At 35.8% G+C, this 22590-nt stretch overlaps 1 protein-coding gene across 1 annotated transcript in view; it reads left to right on the forward strand.

Moving 5' to 3' along the window:
* NDST4 (N-deacetylase and N-sulfotransferase 4) overlaps positions 1-22590 on the forward strand; it is a 309699-nt gene that overhangs the window by 118408 nt on the left and 168701 nt on the right. The window contains exon 4 of the mRNA XM_037509533.2: positions 10309-11528. Coding sequence (XP_037365430.2) covers positions 10551-11528 — 978 coding nt within the window. The 5' untranslated portion in view covers positions 10309-10550. The remainder of the gene's footprint in view (positions 1-10308; positions 11529-22590) is intronic.

Here is a 22590-nt window from a genome sequence, read left to right on the forward strand (position 1 = left end):
ATCTAGAAATTTCCCTTTGCAAATAAATCATAATAATATTCTAAATAGCAATTGTAACCATTATTTACATGAAATGTAGATATTATGCTTTATATTTCTACTACTTCATAATAGACATAACTGTGCAATAGGATAAATCATAAAATCCCCTAAATCATAGTGTACACAGTTCCCTTTTCTTTATAAGTTTTTCTTACTATTCAATTTATATTAATGCTTTAAAGATATTATTGTTGGTTATCCCTGGGTGCGAGGAGTTAAGACTCAGCACTATAAAGCTATCCACAGCCACTGCAGCACAGCACGAGTTCTATCCCCATAGAGGAAGCTGACCCACATGGCACAACAGACCTCTCCTGTCTCGCCCAGTGCTCCCCTCAGAAGAGTATTTTAGTAGATAGGCACATTCTGCTCCCCACTCTGTCTCTGATGGATCTTCTCATCCCCTGCACCTCTGGCCTACACACCAGCTCTTGTATGCATAAAATAAATAAATCTTTCAAAAATAATATAATTTTGTTAATAGTTTAAGCAGATTCACATATTTAGAATCGTATTTCTTGGCAAATATAATTGTACAAATATGTGTGCATGATAGGGACATATGAAATTGAATGTTAACTTTTACCAAAAAATTGTTATTATAATATGTACCTTAAAAATAAATATAAGGGCCTCCCCGGTGGCGCAGCGGTTGTGTGCTGGATTGTGAAGCTGCCTGCAGCCTCTGCAGCACCGGTTCAGTCCCCGGACACCTGGTGAGGGTCTCACATGGCGCGCAAACCTCTCCTGCTGCCCACTGCTCCCCTCAGCAGTGTACTTTGTCACTTTGCCTGTTCTGCTTCCCGCTTTGGCTCTGGTGAATTCTCTCACCCTCCTGTGCTTCTGACTGTACCCAGTGCTTGTATAAATACATAAATAAATCTTTAAAAAATAAAAAAAATACATAAATAAATATAAAATAAAGAAAATAATGATTTGGAACCAGTATATGGCAAATTTGGTTTTATACATCTTTGAATAATAAACATACATTTGTTCTCTCAAGTAAAGAACTGTAGAATTAATCCTCGAAAATGTAGTCTGTTTTTGTTTTTCCCTGTGCATACAAGAATTGGGGTACAAACCAGAGGTGTAGGGGTAAGAGGAGACAGAGTGGGGAGCAGAACAGGCAGATTGACTGAAATATACTGCTGAGGGAAGCAGCAGGCGAGACAGGAGAGGTCTGCTGTGCCATGTGGGTTACTTCCTGACCCACAACCTAACTCATACTGCAGTGGCTGGTGATAGCTTGATAGTGCTAAGACCTTAATCCCTGTGCCATGAGAGAGACCCTATTAATTCTTTTAAGATAAAGATTTAACTCTCAAAGTTAAAGGTAAATACTTATCAAGGTATTAAACAGAGGTGATATTCCATTAATCCCTTTCTTGTACATAGTAGGAGCAACAAAAAGAGGTTTGAATCAAAAATTAGAAATAATATTTCAGAAACAGATTCACAATCAATATAATATTGATGGTTTATTACAAATATTAGGAAGAGATTGAACTAAAATATATTTGGTAGAAAATGTGGCATAATTGATGATTTAATATTAATATATTTCTCTGATTTCAACAGCAAAATGTATGTCTAGAGAGCAAAGTTACCTCTGCTCTGCACTCACCTAGCTAGCCCTTTCTTTTGTTTGGCAAGCTGGCAAAGGAGAGCAGGTTCTGTAGGTCTAATTTTTCAATAAAAGCAAGAACATATTGCCCTCTAGTGTTGAAAAGGCTAGGTGATCCAAAGAGTGTTTAGAAATACAGAAGTAATGCATTTTAGAAAGCAAATATTTTCACTTTACAAATAAATGTGATAGATCAACATGCATCTGCAATCCTAGAAAGACAAAATGCCAAATATGATTGACTAACCTGTCTTTATTGTTTGTGCTTTTAAAAAGTTGACTAAAATAAAAGTCTTTAATATTTTAATTTTTATTATTTTAATTAAATTATCTTTATTGTGGTTTGAATGTGTTTATCCTTGTATTTATGAAATGATAGGCTGACACAAAAGTATATTCTGGAGATAAATATATTAATAAAATCCAAATTTCTCCAGATTTCCATCGTTTGGGGGTACAGATGTGCTCTTAGGTTAATAATCCCAGTGCTGGTATTATTGGTTCTTCCACTCTCTTGTCACCAAGTTGTTCAGTGTCTTTCTAGTTCTCATCTGTAATTGACAGATTTAGGCCCATTCTGTTTTTTCTATCTGCCACTGATCTCACTGCCGAGAATCCCTGAATATCTCACAGCACAGCTACTGTTGCAGGCACCTGACATAGATGCATGTGTGTATGTAGAGCTGTAGTTTCCTGTACCCCAGTATTCTATGTGCATCATAGTCTTGAGCAAATTTTGCAAACCAGCCTAGGCCAATGGATGGATGCATACTTGCCATTCCTGAAGACCCAGCTTGATCAACTTTATCAGAGATGCTTAGATCATTCACAGGGCTAGATAAAACTTTGACTTTTGGGAATCACCTGTTTTACTCCAAGTATTGTATTTTCCTTTCCAATAACAGACAGATATGAATTTGGTGTTTTGGCATATAACTTTTGACAAACTTGAACTCATCAGACTCATGTCTTAGTTAAAAGTAAACTTAGAGAGGGCCTCCCCGGTGGCACAGAGGTTGAGCCCTTGGTTGCGAAGCTGCCCACAGCCTCTGAAGCGCTGGTTCTATCCCAGGCTGCTGGGTGAGGGTCCCACATGGCGCGCAGACCTCTCCTGCCGCCTGCTGCTGCCCTCAGCAGTGTACTTCCTCAGCCTGCCTGCTCTGCTCTTTGCTCTCACTCTGGCGAATTATCTCACCCTCCCGCACTTCTGAATGTACCCAGTGCTTGTATAAATAAATAAAATAAATCTTTAAAAATAAAAGTAAACTTAGAGAAAGTGTGGTGAAAATCACTTCCCAATTTTTTAAATCTTAGACTAAATTCTAAGATAATGTTTCAGTAAAACTGTTACTAATATTTTAACATGAAAGATTAACTTAACTGCCTTAGTCCAGATTTCTAAGTTCCTGCTATGTGTCCAATTTATTACTGGGTTTTGCTTGAGGAAAGGGAAACACTTTATTAGTAATGAATGAAGATGGATATGTGCAAGATATGAATAAGTTTTTCATTTGACATGATTGTTTTGTTCAAGTGACAAATACTCTTTTCTTCACCAAACCTTGGGTTTCTGAAACTTCTCTTTGGCCTACCTGTGTACTTCCTTGCAAAATCTAATTTTAGCAAGAACACTATTAAATCAGTTTTACCAGAACCTTCAGTCTTTGATATCTGATCACCTCAATAGTTGTATGATCCGATTCACCATCCTACATGACCCCCAAATAATGTTAGAGCATCCTTTGCTTGTTCTCAGCAAGAATACTATTGGGTAGGTTTAGCCAGAATCCCCATTACATCTGATGACTCTTCTTAGTGATTTTCTTCTCACTGACCCCCTCAACTCAGCTCCTTGGCTATGAATCCTGTTCTCCAGTGCCATAATTGGAGTTGAACCCAGTCTCTCTCTGCCATATAACATTTCTTGGCTTTGTGATGTCCTGAATCAAATCTGTTTTATTTTTGTAAATAAGTTTTTCTTTGCTTTTTTCATTTAATGTATGGCACACAAGGTGATCTACAAAGTGCAGAAGATTCAACTCTGAATAGATGATGGAAATTTGGGGATCATTACATCGCAATGTCCTATGATAGAGGCTGCTCTGGTGAAAAAAATGGGGACACCCTACCCAAACCTGCTGTGCAAAGGCAGAGATCATTTTCTTGATGTAGTTTTATCTAAAACAAAATATATCAGTGTACTTTATCTAAAATGAATATGGACTAGCTAGGGTAAGAAAGAGGAGAAACAATTTATCATTCAGAAACTTCACAAGTTCCAATATGAGAAGAGCAGAAAGCATGAAACAATTGTGCAAGAGTAAACTTACAAAAACCATGACTCTTAAGATGTCCAGAAAGATTAAGACAGATGCTTTGGTTGAGGAAATCTTTTATGAAGATGAGTGTGAGTTACCATTTTTAAGAGTATCATGGCATCTGGATTCTTACACTAAAATAAATATAGGGCAGGCATATAGAGTGAATAATGAGTGAATGGTAGAGACTGAAGCCATTTGATTATCAAACAATTAGAATAACCAAGCAAGACTTGTAGATGCTGCTTATGGCTAGCTACCTACACATTACCTCCAAGTTATTTTATTTTATTTTTTTAAGATTTGTTTATTTATACAAGCACTGGGTACAGTCAGAAGCGCGGGAGGGCGAGAGAATTCACCAGAGCCAGAGCAGGGAGCAGAACAGGCAGACTGACGAAATACACTGCTGAGGGGAGCAGCGGGCTCAGCAGGAGAGTCTGCGCGCCATATGGGGCCCTCGGGGGCAGCCAGTGATCAAACCAGCGCTGCAGAGGCGGCAGGCAGCTTCGCAGCCCAGCGCTCAACCACTGCGCCACCAGGGGAGGCCCTACCTCCAGTTTTTAATAAAGGTAACATATTTATTTGATGACTGGATCCTGGCTGAATGTCTTTTCTTTCTATTTAAGGGAGAAAATAGCACCATATCCAAAACAGACAGGACTTTAGATAGCTCTTCTGGTCCTAGTTTAATTCTGAATGTCCCATTGTAAATGTGACCCCTAAGTGTAGACAAATGTCAGACAGATGGCACAGATCTACCCCAACCCAAAATTATCCCAAGGTTCTGAGCGGATTGTCTGGCTTCCAGGAAACCTGTGAGGAGACACAGGCATCCCAAGCTGCTGACTTCTGTTTCATTCTGGACCACGTATTCTGGAGATATTATTTCACTAGTGTTAAGGATAAAATTATGAATATCAAAATAAATATACAGTGATAGTTAAGTATTACTTTATTAGACCTCTCTAATTGTCCACAAATAGCATTTCTGTAATTATATCTGGAAATATTTTATGGCAAAGCAAAACAAATGTCTACTGAGTATTTTTCTTGTAAAAATTCCTATGTTTTTCTAAAAAATAAGATTAAATACATAGATACTTATTGTATTACAAGGTCTTCCTTTTAAAAAATCTTGTTCCTCTGCTTTAGAAAACAAAACTGAGGAAAATGTCAGTAGGCATTATACACACACACACACACACGTTTATATATATCCAGAAAAAGGTACTAAAAGAAATTACACAGCATTTACTCTTCTATTTACTGAGCTGCCTTCATAATCTTTTGAAGTGCTAATATAGCTGGTAGCTCAGAGCTATGTACCTAGTAGAATATTATGTTATAACATAATATGGTGGTAGTAATGTTATCATTATGTTTGAAATGACACTTTTAGGAGTTTTTACTGATAAAAATGCACACTTTGGGAATGAAAAGAAATTTATATTATGTCACTGAAATCAAGAAAATATAAAGGGTATAAAAGTTAGGCAATAATAAACTGGTTATTTACAAGAGGAGGAAAGAACATCATTGTAGAAAGTCATGAACTAAGTGCAGTACTTGGATTTTGATTAAACATAACAATTACTCATCACTTTGTACCTTCATTTTGGGGAAAAATGTTATTCATGGTTGTCTTGAAAATAATAACACAGTATTTCATGTCCTGGAAGCTGAAAGGATCATCAATGGCTCAAGTAGGGAGATATCAGACAATTCCTGCTCTCAATTTCTGGTGAAACAATAGTAGATATTTTCAGAAACCTTGGAATCTTAAAAGAATATATTCATCTTTAGATAAAACTTTTTTATGATATTTATAATTCTCTAAAAGCCATGTTAAATCATTTGAATTAGTTGTGCCCTCCGGAGTACTGCTTCCCAAAACTTTTTTTTAAAAGATGTATGTATTTATACAAGAGATGGGGTGCAGGCCAGAGGCATGGGAGGGTGAGATGATTCACCAGAGAAACAGAGCAGGAAGCAGAACAGGCAGATGGACTGAAAATACTGCTGAGAGGAGCAGCGGGCGAGACAGGAGAGGTCTGCCGCGCCATGTGGGTAGCTCCTTGGCTGGCCGGGACTCAAACCCGCGCTGCAGTGGCTGGAACAGCCCCACAGCACTGTGCTCAACCCTCTGCGCCACCAGGGAGGCCCCCCAGAAACCTTTAGACCATCACCCAGAAAAATAAATAATCTGTATTGGAACCCAGGCATGGAAATAACAGTACACATGCATATAATTAACAAATACGAGGACATAGAGCACTAATTATCCTAACAGTTAGTGAAGTAGATAAAAACTTTTCTGGTCCATTTCCTTTTTGTTTATGTGATGCTGTCTTACAATCTGAAAGGAAAAAATGTCTTTCTCTTGAATATGGTTATAGATATTGCAATTCTCTTTAAGAGAGTACAGTTGCCATTAATGTGTGAGTAAATGTTTAAATATTTGCATAACACAATTTAAAATTAAAACTGCTGCTTTATTAATATGAAATGTAATTTAATTTTTTACAGTATTTCTAAAAGCAAAGGGAAGATTCATAAAGCAGATGAGACAAGTTGTTTGATAAAATGTTTTACCCTGTGTTTCATGAAAAGTCAAGTCTGGTTGAATTATTGATAGTTCTAAAGTGATCCCAAATTAAATACCGCTCCTTCTGAGCTGATTCAATGCACCTTTAGATTTTTTCCCTTTACTGTGGAATTGATATTTCTGGCTTTGAAGATCTGAATTTTAAAAATTGAAATTAGACTTGTCGATATCTGAGTTAAATCATTTAATTGTGGTAACTGCTAAATTTTTGGTTCAACTAATTTAATCATTGATTTTTCTCCCTAGTTCAGTGGTGGCGTTTTTAGCATCACACATCACTAGTAGCATAATATCAGTCTCTTAATACCCCAACATTTCAGTTCATCCTAAAATGGTGGAGCCTAGTGACCAGCAAGTAGTAGCCACTCAATATCTTAGTAAATTAGTTTTTTTTTTTTTTAATTTCAGCTGAACTTAAATGAACATCTTTGATGTTCTGTATAGGTCATCAGACACCTTCAGTAAAGCATCTCACACACACACACACACACACACACACACACATTCGTTGTGATTCCTTCTAAATTCCCTACTTTCCCCAAAACAGCATTAATTCTAATAGTACCTTTAGTGACTTTATTTTTTTAATATTTTTAGTAATTCCTCTGCTGCTACCAGAGATGACTAAAAAAATTACAATGATTAAGGATGCTTGGTAACTGGGGTATGTACCATATATTTCAGAAAATCTAGACACGTTTGGGAATAATTCAAATAAATCTTTTAAAACAAGGATAGAAAATACCAATTTTTCACATTATCTAGTCTTGAAAGAGAATGGAAGATTCTGGGAGATAGTTTTTCTACTACAATTGAGGTGATAAGTCACACTTGAAGTTATAAGTAAAAATAAGAAAATAAGAATGAGAACAAGTAAGAAGGCACTTTGAAAAGTCTCCCATTTTCTCACTGAAATCTGCATAAGGGCTATGCAGTCCACAATTTTAGCATAAGTTGTTGCAAAAACAAATGTTCGGTCTCTCCAAAATTTTAACAACAGAGTTATTCATGTATGTGAAAGGCAGAGTTAGAAGGATTGGAATCAAAACCTACTTAACTTGCTTGTTATAGTGATTGAGGACATATCTGTTCTTCATAAATGCAATTTCCCAATCATTTGGTACCTGTGTCCAGTAAATCAAATATGGAAGGTAAACATCATGGTAAAAGGAGAAAGCAGGACAAATAACTTCTATTTGTGTCTATTTGTTGCTAACTGGTCTCAGTTTCACCCTACACAGTACATTGGATTAATGTGAAATAAATAGGGTGAAATAAAAAATCCAGCCTGTTCCCTTACCCCTTAAGAATATAAGCAATGTATTTTTAGAATTTGGAAATATAGTGTTACATCTTCACCATGCCCTTAAGGGATATCCATAATTTTTTTTTAAGATTTATTTATTTTTATACAAGAACTGGGGTAAAGGCCAGAGGCATGGGAGTGTGAGAGGATTGACCAGAGACAGAGCGGGGAGCAGAACAGGCAGAGGGACCGAAACACACTGCTGAGGGGAGCAACAGGCATGACAGGAGAGGTCTGCCATGCCATGTGGGTATCTCCCTGGCTGGCTGGGAATCGAACCCGCACTACAGAGGCTGTAGACAATTTCACAGTGCTGCACTCAACCCGCTGCGCCATTGGGGAGGCTCTCCATATTCTTTTAACTCACCATATGTATTTAAAAAAATGACCTTAATAACATTTCTTACTTCACCTTTCCAAGATCCTTCACCTGATTTTCTTATCCCTGTATTGTCTTGCCATTTGTTTTCCTTTTAAGGAACATAATACTGAATACGTACAAAGAAAAACAGTTTTTCCTACCATGTGTTTCTTCTTTACTCTCACACTCCACCACACACTCAACAGCACATACGAAGTGTTCCCCTGCATCAAGCAACACTTTGTCGCACCAGCTAGGTGCTTTCCAGTTCAATTCCATTCTGACACTCACTAGAAGTCAGTGGAGATTCCACAGTTTCATATCTCAGTCCAGAAAACTGACTCCCACTCCCTAATCCCCACCCCCACACAACTAAGATGTCAGTTGATAGAATCTAGTTTGTCTCCGAGTTACTCCACAACTTCTGTTCTTCCAGGCTGCAAGTCAATCATTTTCCTGACCTCTCCGATGGTGTTCGATATTTGCTATCACAGATAGCAGAACTCAAAGAAACTAACTTACACTGCAAAGTTTATTATGCAATAAGGGGCAAAGATGAACAGCCAGATTGAGAGATATATAGGGCAAGATCTGGGAGGGTCCTGAGTACAGGAACTTGTCCATGTGGAGTTGGATGTGTGCACTCATCAACTCTCTCCAAATCCCCTGCTATTGGGATTTGTATGAAGGCACCGTCATGTGGAAATGATTGATCAGTAACTCAGTTTCTAGTTTCTCTACCCCTTGTCAAAGGTTATGGATAGAGTTGAAAAGTTTGATCTTTCTGGTGACCAGTCCCCATTAGGAGCCCACCAAGTATTCCCTCATAAGCCCTGTGTCAGAAACCAGGACAGAAAAACAAATATTAAAACACAAGTTGTTCCTAGATCTTTTATTACCTGGGAATTTACAAAGATTTTGAGAACTCTTTGCCAAGAACCAAGGACAGAAACGCACATTCATATTCTCTCTCTCTCTCTCTCTCTCTCTCTCTCTCTCACTCCCTCTCTCTCTCTCTCGTATTTATCTACAGCAGTGTTGATATGTATCTATCATTCTTCTAACTTTGATCATATTAATGTTCAATAAATGTCACATTTAAATTTTATTTATTCTTTTATTGGCAGATTCTTGTTCCATATGCTTTTAATTTCTTTTTCACTATTTCTTGGTGGAATGAGCTGTTCTAATATGCAAAATTGACATCTCATTTTTTGTAGATTCAAAAATAAAAGTCATATAAATCACATTCTTGATGTCAGAATAAAGATTAAACAAAATATTCACTTATCATGTGCCTAGCTTTTTTCAATTCCTGATTAAATTTCTTTTTAAAATATTAAACAAACCCCCAAAGTAAGTGAATTAGAGTTTTGTTCTTCCTGGACAGTGCAGTGTAGCAATATGTGAAGGGGAAGCTGATTCCATGTTTGCTTAAATGGATTTTGCATCAAATAATAAGAACTTGGAGGAATTCAGGAATGGAATACAGGATGGAGATAGAGAGATACTCTCTTTGGCTTTTTTCTGAATGGGACCAAGTGTCTGTGATTTCAGAAAAGGATCTGTTATTAAGGGAAAAATCTACTACTGTGATCTACCTAAAAGTTCCTCAGCTTGCCTCCCCAGACACTTAAGAACATGCTCCACTACTTCAACCCTGCACAAACACCTTATTTTCTAAATACTATGTTCGTAATGTTTGCCAGCCCTGTACAAGTAACGCTAATAGTAATTAACATTTTACCCTAATGCTTTCTTTCTTACCCCTGTGTTTTCAGGGTCTTAATTTGAAAAATGATCATAATATATTTCCATAAATATGTGGATAACTCTGCAACATAAAATCATGTTTTATACTCTTGAGGACATGAAAAATCTATTCTCTAAGTAGTAAAGTCTAGATCATAAATGTCTGGTTATTAATATTTTAACATATTAGCATACTGAAATTGTCCTTTCTACGTGCATTTTTTCACTTCTGTGTATGTATGTAAATATTCAACTTCTAATTTTGCCTTAGTCATTTTATTTCTCCTTTTTCAGATAATGTTTAAAGGATTCTACAGCAATCTTTGATATTGGACATATTTGGAATCTCTTCTTTGGCTCTCTGGCACCATTGCTTTCCAGTATTAACTTGGTTGTGATCACTCCCAACGTTTTACATGGTTTGCCATGGTTACATGAACTTTTCGGAAGTGATATTTGTACCATCTCGTACTTTATTCACTATGGCACTTTAGGAAAAGAAACTGGACAGAGCTTCCAAAGCAGTATTTTAAAAGATGAATCTAATTGTGAAACTGCGGAGAAGTTTTCGAACATTGATTGTTCTCTTAGCTACCTTTTGCTTGGTGAGCATTGTCATTTCTGCTTATTTCCTCTACTCCGGCTATAAACAGGAAATGTCGCTTATTGAAACTACTGCAGAAGCAGAATGTGCTGATGTCAAAATTCTACCATATCGGTCGATGGAGCTGAAAACAGTTAAACCCATCGATACATCCAAAACTGATCCTACTGTGCTCCTGTTTGTGGAGAGTCAGTACTCACAACTGGGTCAAGATATCATTGCTATATTGGAGTCCAGCCGATTTCAATATCACATGGTCATCGCCCCTGGAAAGGGTGATATACCTCCTCTTACGGATAATAGTAAAGGCAAATATATTTTAGTTATTTATGAAAACATTCTGAAGTATGTCAGCATGGACTCATGGAATCGAGAGCTTTTAGAAAAATACTGTGTGGAATACAGTGTTAGTATAATTGGTTTTCATAAAGCCAATGAGAACAGCTTACCAAGCACACAACTCAAAGGCTTTCCATTGACCCTTCTCAATAATCTAGCTCTACGAGACTGTTTTGTCAACCCTCAGTCTCCTTTGCTGCATATTACCAAAGCCCCCAAGGTTGAAAAAGGCCCGCTTCCTGGCGAAGACTGGACTATTTTCCAGTATAATCATTCAACCTACCAGCCCGTGCTTTTAACTGAATTACAGACAGAAAAGCCCCTTTCATCCTCACCCAGCAAACCATTCCATGCCACAGTGATTCAGGATCTGGGGCTTCATGATGGAATTCAGCGAGTTCTTTTTGGCAACAACTTAAACTTTTGGCTGCACAAGCTCATCTTCATAGATGCTGTTTCGTTCTTGTCAGGGAAGAGGCTCACATTATCCTTGGACAGGTATATCCTTGTGGACATTGATGATATCTTTGTTGGAAAGGAAGGAACAAGGATGAATGTCAAAGATGTGAAGGTAAGAAGATTTTTAAATCATATCATAATTTTTATTTCACTAACTTGGTGGTGTGGGTAAGATATAAATTTGACTGTTGTAGATTCCTGATTGCTAAAGATGTTAAGATGTAGTAGATCTGAAATCAAATAGAGACATAAAATAATTTTGAATTTAACCATTCCTCATACAAATACCAGATGCTTCAGAGGGAGATGGAACTAAAATATCCAGAGCATTTAAACTTAAAGTCCTTGCCTCTTCTATGCCTGCCACCATGAAACCCAATAGAACTGCCTCCCTTATTCTAGCATGTCTGAGTTTGTGGGAGTGAGACTAATGCAGTCATAGAACTCTACCCTGTACTGATCCTCCTATTCTTCTTGTGTTTGGCTTGGTGGTTTCAATACCAGGTGAAGAAGCAGCTCCAAACCTCTCACATCAAATAAGCATAGCATTTGTTTATGTGAAATTTTCATATTCTTGTTCATACAGATGAACAAAAGTATTTTTATAGAGAATGCGTAATGGAGCTGACCTCGGAATTTTCATCACTATTGCTATTATATTTATATTGTTTAGGGTAACACAACAGTGTTATTGGTAATGCTTCTGGGTTCTACTCAAATTGATGGTGTAACAAATTCACCCTGTTGTTACTAGATTTAAAAAAAAGCCAAGTATATTACACTAGGTCATGTAAGTAATTCTGAAAATAACTCCCTCTTCATTCATCTTAATTCAGTCAACATTCTCTCTTATTCCTGTGTTGTTATATATTAGCAAGGCAGTTTTTCACAAATAGTTTTAACAAACATATAAAAACAATGGGGGTAGAACATAAAAATATGATGAAAGTAAAGATTGTTAATATCAACTTTTTTGAATTTCTGGTTGTTGGATATTTTATACTCCAAAGATAAAATCTGTATATCACATCAAAATAACAGCTTTTTATCCTCTGTGCTAAGGCCTTAAGACCACTATTTAAAAGTCATGATTAAAACCAGTAAGTCATTTTTTTAAATCTTCAAGGTGCATGTGGAATAGTGTCCTCTGCGTTCAATGAACCACTGACTGAAGCATCACTTAACTGGGTTTCAAATACTTAATTTTGGGCATTGTTGTTAAAGGATTTAGAGATACCTCTTGAGCTCTGGTTATTGTTTTTTCTTACATTTCTGTATTTACTATTTCTTTAAATTAATATAAATCCTGGCTTATTCACATTTCAAAATCATAAACATATCTAAGAACTCAAGATAGGGGAGAAACATGATTCATATTTATACAGATTTAGAGAAATGTATTTTGAAAGATTGTGAAATACTAACATAAAGTTAGAAATATATGGTTATGCCCTTGTCAAGTAATATATCTAAGTAGCCCTCAAGGCATTCACAGAATGCTTCCTGTACAACCATATCTCTGGTCACTGCAGATGATCTCAGATTGCTTAGAATGATTTTACACATTTGCGCTATTCTTTCTGGGGTTTGAAAGCCAACTCTTGTTTTGATAATGACTTTTGTTACGTGTAATATTCATCTCAAAATTGATTATCAGTTGAGCAATAAAAGTATTTTCAGGGAAAGTTAAAGTAATAAATGGTCATCTCAATTGTTCAAATTTTAGAAGTCTTCTTTTTAAAGATTTATTTATTGATGCATACAAGAACTGGGGTACAGGCCAGAGGTGTGGGGGGTAGAGGGTTCACCAGAGACAGAGTGGGGAACAGAACAGACAGACTGACTGAAATACACTGTTAAGGGGAGCAGCGGACAAGACAGGAGAGGTCTGCTGCGCCATGTCGGTAGCTCCCTGGTCGGCCGTGATCAAACTTGTGCTGCAGAGGCTGCAAACAGCTTTACAGTGCTGTGCTTAACCCCTTGCACCACCAGGGAGGCCCCTAGAAGACTTCTTGATGGCCCCTAATATTATTTCTATGGATGATGCTTTAGCCTTCGTTCCAACATTTGGTATAATCATAGAAGTTTGGCAAAATTATGCCATATGTTGTTTTTTTCATTTCTCCTAAGACAGAATAAAATTCTTTCCCTAAGAGGGTTTTAAAAGACATGAGCATAGTGAATATGGACCACCACATGGGAAATGAAATTGGATTTACTATTGATCCTCACAATAATATTGGTGCTTTGATCACTTCTGTGACTTGTCATTCTTGCTGCTGGATCATTATTGACATTCTTATGCCTACAATTTTGAGAAAATATGACCATAAAGCATCTGCCATATATAAGACTGCATTAACACATCATCTGCTTAAATATGCCAACTTCTTATATTAAGGTCCTAGATTTATGTGTGTTAACTCAAATGTACAATTTTTAATACCTACTCTTTTTTTAATATGTATGCATATATATAAAAATATCATTTTTCATTTTTGTATAACATTTGATTTCTCCCCTCAAGTGTAGTCCCCCTAAAATATCCCAATACTTAGTCACCAATGAACCATCACCATAGTCTCTTCTGCTCTTCCTGTACCTGTTTTAATCCCTCTCCCTCCCCCTCACCTGCTGAATGTTTCCAATTTATAATTTGGCTGCTAGTTTTGTCTTTTTTTTCCCCCGATCCCTCGTTAGATTCTTCTACATTCTTCCTGTAAGTGAAACCATAGGATAGTTTTCTTTTTCCTTCTCACTTATTTCACTGAGCATAATCCCTTCCAGTCCCATCCATGTTGTTGCAAATGACATGAGTTTATCATTTTTTGATGGCTGAATAGTATTTCATTGAGTATATATACCACATCTTCTTGATCCAGTTACCATTTAGGTTGTTTCCATATCTTTGCTATTTTAAGTAGTGCTGCAATAAACATTCATGTTTTCCTTTTGAATTAATGTTTTTGTGTCCTTTGGGTAAATTCCTACGAGTGGAATTGATGGATCAAATAGTATCTCCATTTTTAGTAATTCGAGGGTCCTCCACACAGCTTTCCATAGTGGTTGGACCTGTCTGCATTCCCACCAGCAGTGTAAGAGTGTTCCTTGCTCTCTGTATTCTCACCAACATTTGTTCATTGTGGTTTTGATTTGCATTTCCCTGATTATAAGTGATGCTGAACATTTTTCATATACCTGTTGGTCATTTGCATTTCCTCCATTCTTTGGAGAAATGTCTTTTTAGCTCTTCTGCCTATTTTTTGACTGGATTGTTTGCTTTGTTTTTGTTGAGTCATCAACATCTATCTCTATTGCCTCCCAATAGCCACTATTTCTGTTAGGCTAGCCCATTGTCTATTTTGCACTAATGGCTTGTTCATGGTGACCTTAGCATTTTTTCCTCAACTTCTGTGTTTTGACTAAAACACTTCCTTGAACCTACCAGTATTTCAAGAGATGTTTCAAGTCCTACTTCTTATGAGAATGTGATGCATCTTCTACTGACTCCAATGAATGGTCATTTCTCTTTATACTGAGTCCCCAAATAAACAGTGCCCTTAACTCTGACTTAGCAGATTCATGTACTTGAGGAAACTCCAAAATTAGGTGTTAGGACAGTTTTCCACATATATTTAATTATATCCCAAAGTATGTAATAAGAAACCTTAAACATTATTTGAAAATATTTAATTGCCAATTATTTTATTGTTTTTTAACAGTTAGTTACAGAATTAATGTACTACCATAAGAAAGAATAATTTAAGGAGAGTTGTGAGCTTCAAGTGAAGTGATATGTATATTTAGACTATGGGGTGAAATCAGAAAAATAAAACTATGTTGTAAATCTCAAGTACAAAATAGGTGACTAATAGGGTATTTGGTTTGATCTGTTTCCCCACATAGTGTTTTTTAATGAAACTGTACCTAAACCAGTAATAAGTTTTGATCCAGATAAAGCAATTTAGCAGTATCTTAACCTGGATGTTATAAAAATTAAATGACAAAAAAAAAACAGATGTTAATTAATAGATACAGAGGGACCTGTTAATAGACACTTTTGAAGTGCAGGGAAATAAGTTTTGGTCAGTGCTAACAGACTTGTGAAAACACTTTTAAACAAGGAAATGCTACAATGAAAATATTTGAGAAAATGTTTTGCTACTGAAAGTACTAGTTCAAACTTTGCAGTAATTGATACATTAACCAAAGTCAGAGTGGTCTATGTAGGAAAAAAGAAATCAATTATAGAAGAAAATCTTAAAACTTCAGTTAATAATTTGAATAAGAATGGGTGAAATAAAAGGAAAAATAATTCCATGATTTCTAAAATTGTGACTTAAGAAAACTGTGACCTTCCTGGCCCAGACAGGTAAATTCAGATTTTATCAAAGATATTTCACAGCAGATTGAAGGTAACTTGTCCCTAGATTAGGGACAGAAGGCAGTTCCTCTTTCATAAAGGGAGGGTAGGAGTTGACAGCATGGAATTTGGCATTTTGAATTCTTTTTTATTCTTTCCTTCCTACTAGTGAACCCTAGACTAAGAAGAATTGCAGTATCACCCTTTCTAATATGGTGGAAATGTACTGAATAGCTCTACATAATAAATATTTCTGAATTTGAATGACATCTAAGGATTAAGTACCAATAGACTAAAGCCAAATCCTCATTTTTACGTATTATGCCAAGAAACTACATTTTGTTGAGAAAATTTAGATTTCTGTTTATTTTCTTAATTACAATGTTCATTGTGAACATGTTTGCTTTTTGGATACATGCAAGTGCCTTAAGGGCATTCTTTCATTTAAAACTGCTTTTAAGTACAGTCAATTATCAACACATCTTTAAAAGTATATTTTAAAATAAGATCTATTACCAAGTGTGTATTTTTTGCTTAGAATAGATTTTAAAGCAGATTGTGTACAATTGAAGTTTAATTTAAGCTTAGATAGTCCTCAAATTCATTTGCACTCAAAACAGGTTGTAATAATAGATCTAACACTAACATGACTGCTCACTTTGGTAGGTTTAAAGAATAAAATAATTACTGAGCAGAGAGAAGTATCTGGATACACCAGGGGAAAAACACAATTAAAGTCCATGAGCTAGGCGTTGCTGCTCAAGTTGTAGCAGTCGTCTCCCTGGGAAAGAGAACTGTTAGAAATGTTTTGGTGAAAGCAACCAAACTCGTCTCAGCAAGGTGGAAAAACAACCCTCGTGAGGGTCCTAGGAGTCCCGGCAAATGCCTTAAAAACCCTGGGGAGGATTTCAGGAATATTTTCTGCTTGGTTTTGTATATTTTGTCACACTCAGTGGTGATAAAAATAATGATTAATTAGTCAATTAATTAGTTCAGTGTATAAAGAAGTCTCAGCTAAGGCCTCTGTTTAATTCATTGATAAGAATCAAAATGGTGTCATATCAGCAGAAGTACTAGAGACAAAATTATAACAAAACAAAAACGTGTTCCTCTTATACCTCATAGTCCCTACAGAAATAAACATTTTGTTCTGAAATCAATGAAATAATTATGGAGAAAGGCCCCTTGGTTATACGATCCAAAGGCAGCTAGAATATAGTGATTCACATAATAGATTTAACTGTTAAGTCTTTCTTAGAGCTTTGCATTTTATTTTCATTCAGCTCATCATTTTTCTTATCAACCCTAAACCTAATTCTCTAGCTCTTTGCTGGGGTTAATAATTACCACTGCAACTTTTTTCTTCCTTTGATTTGCTTTATTTTTATAATTTTGAAAGTATTCAGACATTCTAAATAACACATACATGTATGTGTGTATATCTCTATCTCTCTATTTATCTAATGAATGTCTGTCATTTAAAGAATGATGAAAATTGTGTTGATGATGCATTTAATTTAGAATATACTACCACCTCCAAACACATACCACTTTTTTCACTGGAGAGATAATTAGGATCCTGGATCTTGAGTGTTAACATACAGATTCTTTGCAATTATTTTCCTTACTGTTATTTCTGAGTTTCATCTGTATTGATGCTTTTAGCTCTAGTTCACAAAACTTCATTTCTTTGTAGTGTTTATTCTCTCCAATGTTGGCATTTTAGATTTTTAAATATTTGGCATTTGGTGGGCATAAATTGTATAAATTGTTATTTGCATTTTCCTGATTATTTATGAAACTGAATAGTTTTCCTTATTTGACTGTTACTTTTTTCAAATTTTTCTGACTTTCGTTTACTCTAAAAGTGAGTTACAGAATATCATATTTCATCTCTGGATACCTTAGAAAAAGACATTCTCCTTTAATAATCATTATAAAATTATCAGTAATCATAATAAGACTACATTCAAGAAGATTAGCATACATAAACCATTTCATTACAGTCCATATAAAATTAAAATTCATCTAAATCATTTGTGTGATCGAAATGATCACCATGCACTATGATATTTGTCATATACTGCATAACATTATAAGAAATAAAGACAAATATTTATGTGGGAAGTATGAGGGAAGTTTAAGGGAAAACATCTGATGAATAACAACAGAATCAAAACTTGCAATAATAGGAGTGTAGAGAATTAGTGGGAAAACTCTCAAGATAAGATATGACAAGTAGTTCCTTTGCAAGGCTTTAGAGAGAGCTAATCTATGAAGAGTGGGTGAGTACCAGAAACAATATTATAGAGATACTAAGATTTATTATGTCTTGTTTGTCTGTGAAATTCATTTTCCTCAGTTACTAGTATTGGTTAAAAATCTTAGAAGACTTTGAAATTGATGTGACTAACATCTGGAATGAGCAGAGTGGAAGAACTATGCAAATGTGCCCCCACTTAAGGAGAGAACTATCACAGACAATTATTGATTAGAAAAAGTGGGTGAAAATGAGATGGTCTATGTAAAAAGAACCTTTAAAAGACTTTAGTATGGAAAGGTCATTGAACAGTTTTCTATGGCTGTCCTTGACCCGTGTACATCTGTATTTGTTCTTAGCTAGTGGCCATTTGGAAGTCAAACATACTGCTTTGCAATACTTATTTTTTTTCTCTTTTTATTTTTTTCTTTATTTTTTACATCATTGTTCATTTTTAAACAATATTTGCTTCCCTCCACCCCCTCAGGTGTAGTCCCCATAGTTTCCTTCCCCAAGGCACCTGTGCACCATCACCTCAGTCCCCTGTGCTCCTCCCTCCCTCCCTCTGATCCCTCTCCCTCCTCCTCCCCTGCAGGATGTCTCTGCCTTATAATTGTCTGTTTTTGTTTTGCTGTGTTTTGTGCTGTTATTATTTTTTTTTACACTGATGCAATTCTTATTGAAAACCATTACATCTAAGTGTGGGCACTGTGTACCATATGAAAACCCTTCCCTAATGAAGGTCATGTGAAGGTGGATATGAGATTGTAGGTGTAGGGTGGGCATTCTGTGAGCATTGGATGCAAAAGGCAACATTTTCTGATTCCCTTAAATTGTATTGGATATTTCATATTCATCTTAATCTCTTCCTATCAAATTCTGATCTCTTCACTGTGATTATAATCAAGTCCTACTTATTGTTATCAGGAGAACTTAGTTGATCAGTTTGTCCTATTTTGGTTGTTTGGGATAAATTCATTATACTTTAAACAGTTAAGACACAAAGAAACGTTTGAATGATTTTCTATTCAGTGCTATGTGTTAATATGGAAGAATATAAGTGCTTGATCCTTGACCTAAATAAATCCTGCTTTGAGTTTGTATGTGTTTGTGTGTGTGTGTGTGCACGCACACATAACCTCAGAACTCTATTCATCTTTTCTGACTCTATAAAGCCATTTTTAAAGATTTATTTATTTATGCATACAAAAGTTGGGATGTAGGCTAGAGGTGGCGGTGGAGTGAGAGGATTCACCAGAGATAGAGTGGGGAGCAGAACAGGTGGATCTACTAAAATACACTGCTGAGGGGAGCAGCAGGTGAAGCAGGAGAGGTCTGCAGTGACATATGGGTTAGCTCCCTGGCAGGGATCAAACTGGTGTTGCAGTGGCTGTGGATAGCTTCATAGTGCTATCATATCCCTTGCACCACCATATCCCTTGTACCAACAGGGAGGCCTTATAAAACCATTTTTTGAATAAAAAATATTTTTAAATAAAAATGCTTAATTAAATTTATCTAAGGTTATATAATTTAGTCCTAAAGCTTTTATAATTCTACTTAAAAAGTAATTGGTGTCCCTGTGGAGTACAGTGTCACTTTGTACCATTAGTATAGGGGCAAAATAAAGGGAATTGAAAGAGACCTTGAAATTAAACGAACTCTCAATGTGCCACATTCAAACAGTGTTGTATTTGTCTGAAAGCAGAGAGATCAGTTCAGAGCTCTGGGTTCTGTTATGGAAAAGCACATTTTGATTTCAAAGTCTTAACTTGTAAAACAAAAAAAAAAAAATTAGAAGACTAAAGTTAAATGTTCTTTTAGAAAGAACAAAGCAAACCAATTTAATAGGAAAAATAGTTCTTATATTGGAAAATAGGACATAGGAAGATGATTAGTTATCACACCAGCATATCAAGCACATACCAAACTTAAGAGCAACCATTATGGCTAGCTTGAAAACACTTGTTGAAACAATACAAAACATCACCAAAAAATTCTTGAATATACTGCATTCCCATTGGCAAAGGTGTTATTGAAACTGTTTTACCCTTCAGATGCATGTATTAGAATTAGCACTTAGGGTAGTATGATTTAGTATCATTTACATTATTCAAGCAGTTAACAAAGATTCCCATCCATTAGTGACAATAATGGCTCAGGTAGAAAAATGTGAAAGAATCATTGTCTGTGCTTGGTAAGGAGACAAGAAGGGAAGGAGTAGGAGCTCTGTGTATTCACATACATGCCTATGTGTGTATAGATAAATCATCTCTATATTGAGCTATGTACGCAGTCACACATACACATTTGCTTGATAGCATTGCTCACCACTAATCATGTTAAATAGTTCATACTTTTTCTTCTTAGTCTTGCAAGTGATGCAATCATCATTTGCATCCCCATTGAAGACACCCAACTGCTAGATAAATAGGAATCTCATGTCTGAACACTGTCCATTTTGGGGTGGGGTATGTGTGGGTGCGCGCGCATGCGCGCATGAGCTCTTGGTTTTATAGCTGCTGGAAAATATTTAAACTTCTGTTAAAATAGAGAGAGGACATAATAACAAAGTTTAGCTAAAAATAAGTTTCTGTTTTTTAAGAAAGTTATTAACCCATAAGTCTTACCTCTTTATACTTAATTTTAATTTTTGATGTAATTTCAGAAAGTGTTGAATCACAAAGAATCCTATGTTAATGTTCAGTTATAAAATTTAATAATAATACAGAAATATGTCAAAATTATCTGATATCTGCCAATAATTGGTATTAAAGAGTTCAACAGTAATTAAGAAATGGATCTTTATACAGAACAAGACTAACCATCACTGAGATTCAAGAGAACAGTACTTCAATCAATGAAATTTAATAATAAAATTCCTACTACAAGTAAAGTATAAATTTATATGATGAAGGCTGGGACACAGGAATAGATTCTGGAAATTTTGAGTAATATCTACAGTCTGCTAGAGGTCATGCACTTATGCACATAATTTCACTGAGTTAAAATATGTAAGTAAAATATTAGTTGTTGATACAAGAATGCTGAACAGGGAATTCATTGAAATGACAATGATAAGAAAAACATTTATGGAGAATGTGGTCTTTGAACCAGCTCCTCAGTAATAAGGGGAAACCACCCATGTAAATAGTGCAGGCAAAAAGAAATACTGAGCAAAATTCTGAGATGGGAATGTACAGTATTTAGCTGGTGTAGGTGTATCTTCTATTTGTATAGGAAACACCAAAAGGATCCCTAAGCGTTATTTTGGTATCATTTTGTGCAGTGTCCCAAACAATGTATCAAGGAGTTGATGTTTTATTCTGTAATAAATGGAAAAAAAAAAAAAAACATTAGATACTGCTTTGTTTTTGTTTTGTTTTTTAAGCAAAAAAAAAAAGGCCAAACCAAAGTCTCTTTTAGAAAAATAGCAGTGTAGGATTGATGAGAGGAGTTGAGACAGGAGACATGCCCTCAGAGACATGACTCAGGGAATTGTCGCAATAAATCATGCATGTGATAATGAGACTAGAACTAGCCCTTGTTGGTGGGGCTGGACAGGACAGAATAGATACCCAGGCCACCCCACAGACAAAAATCAATAGGACCTGTTTACTACCTCTGCTGTAGGGTAACAGCTAGAAGATCTCTAAAAGGAAGAGGAAAATAAACTGTAAGAATTATTCTCAGGTTTGAGCTACAGCCATTTAAATGCTGATGACTCCACTAACAAAAAGAAAATAAAACTAGGCATGCATTTGGGGGATGCAGTGGGCAGAGAGTTGGAGTAATAGACAGGGTAGCCCACACTAAATAGTGAATGTAATTAAACAGCAATGACATCATGTTGAAAAAAATATTACAGTTCCATGAAGATGTTAACTGTTGATCTGGATGTTCAAGAAAAATAAAAGGAGATAGACAAGAAAGAGGTTCCATAGAAACTGCACAGTGACAGCGGATGATTTTGAAGTCCTTGTGGGGAAATCTTAAAAGGTCACAAGTGAAAGAAAGTAGCTAAGATAAAAATGTCTTTGGGTATCTGTGGTTTTGCTCTGATAAGAATGGGTTTTGCTTCCCATGAAAGAGAGTCCTGGAGGTCCACCTGGAAAAACTTCCACAGATTTCAGTGGTATGCAAAAGTAGGAAATTGTATCCCAAGTGAAATTATGTGCTGTGGTAGACTGTATCCAGAAGCTGAGAAGCAAGTATTAACTTAAAGTTAATACTTAATGTGGTCACCTTTATGATATATGTTGTGCCCAGTTTTTTATTAAAAGGTTCTTTATAAACAAGTGGGGAGAAAAAGACTAACTGGAAAGAGTAAATAAGGGGTATTAAGTCAACAACAGCTTAAAGCAGTTGTAACTACACATATACTAATATGGAAATTTAAGTATTTTATTTACGTTAAGCTCCTTAAGGAAATAAATGATGCCTGAACATGTGATCTATGAGAAGTACAAATCCAAGTTAAACTGAAAATCAATTTCTAAGGGTAATTTTGCCCTAAGTGTGTAAGTGTGGGGAGATATGAATGAGAGAAAA

Source organism: Talpa occidentalis, unplaced genomic scaffold (assembly GCF_014898055.3).
Source record: "Talpa occidentalis isolate TD23 unplaced genomic scaffold, MPIMG_talOcc4v2.1 talOcc4.13, whole genome shotgun sequence".
Lineage (NCBI taxonomy): Eukaryota > Metazoa > Chordata > Mammalia > Eulipotyphla > Talpidae > Talpa > Talpa occidentalis.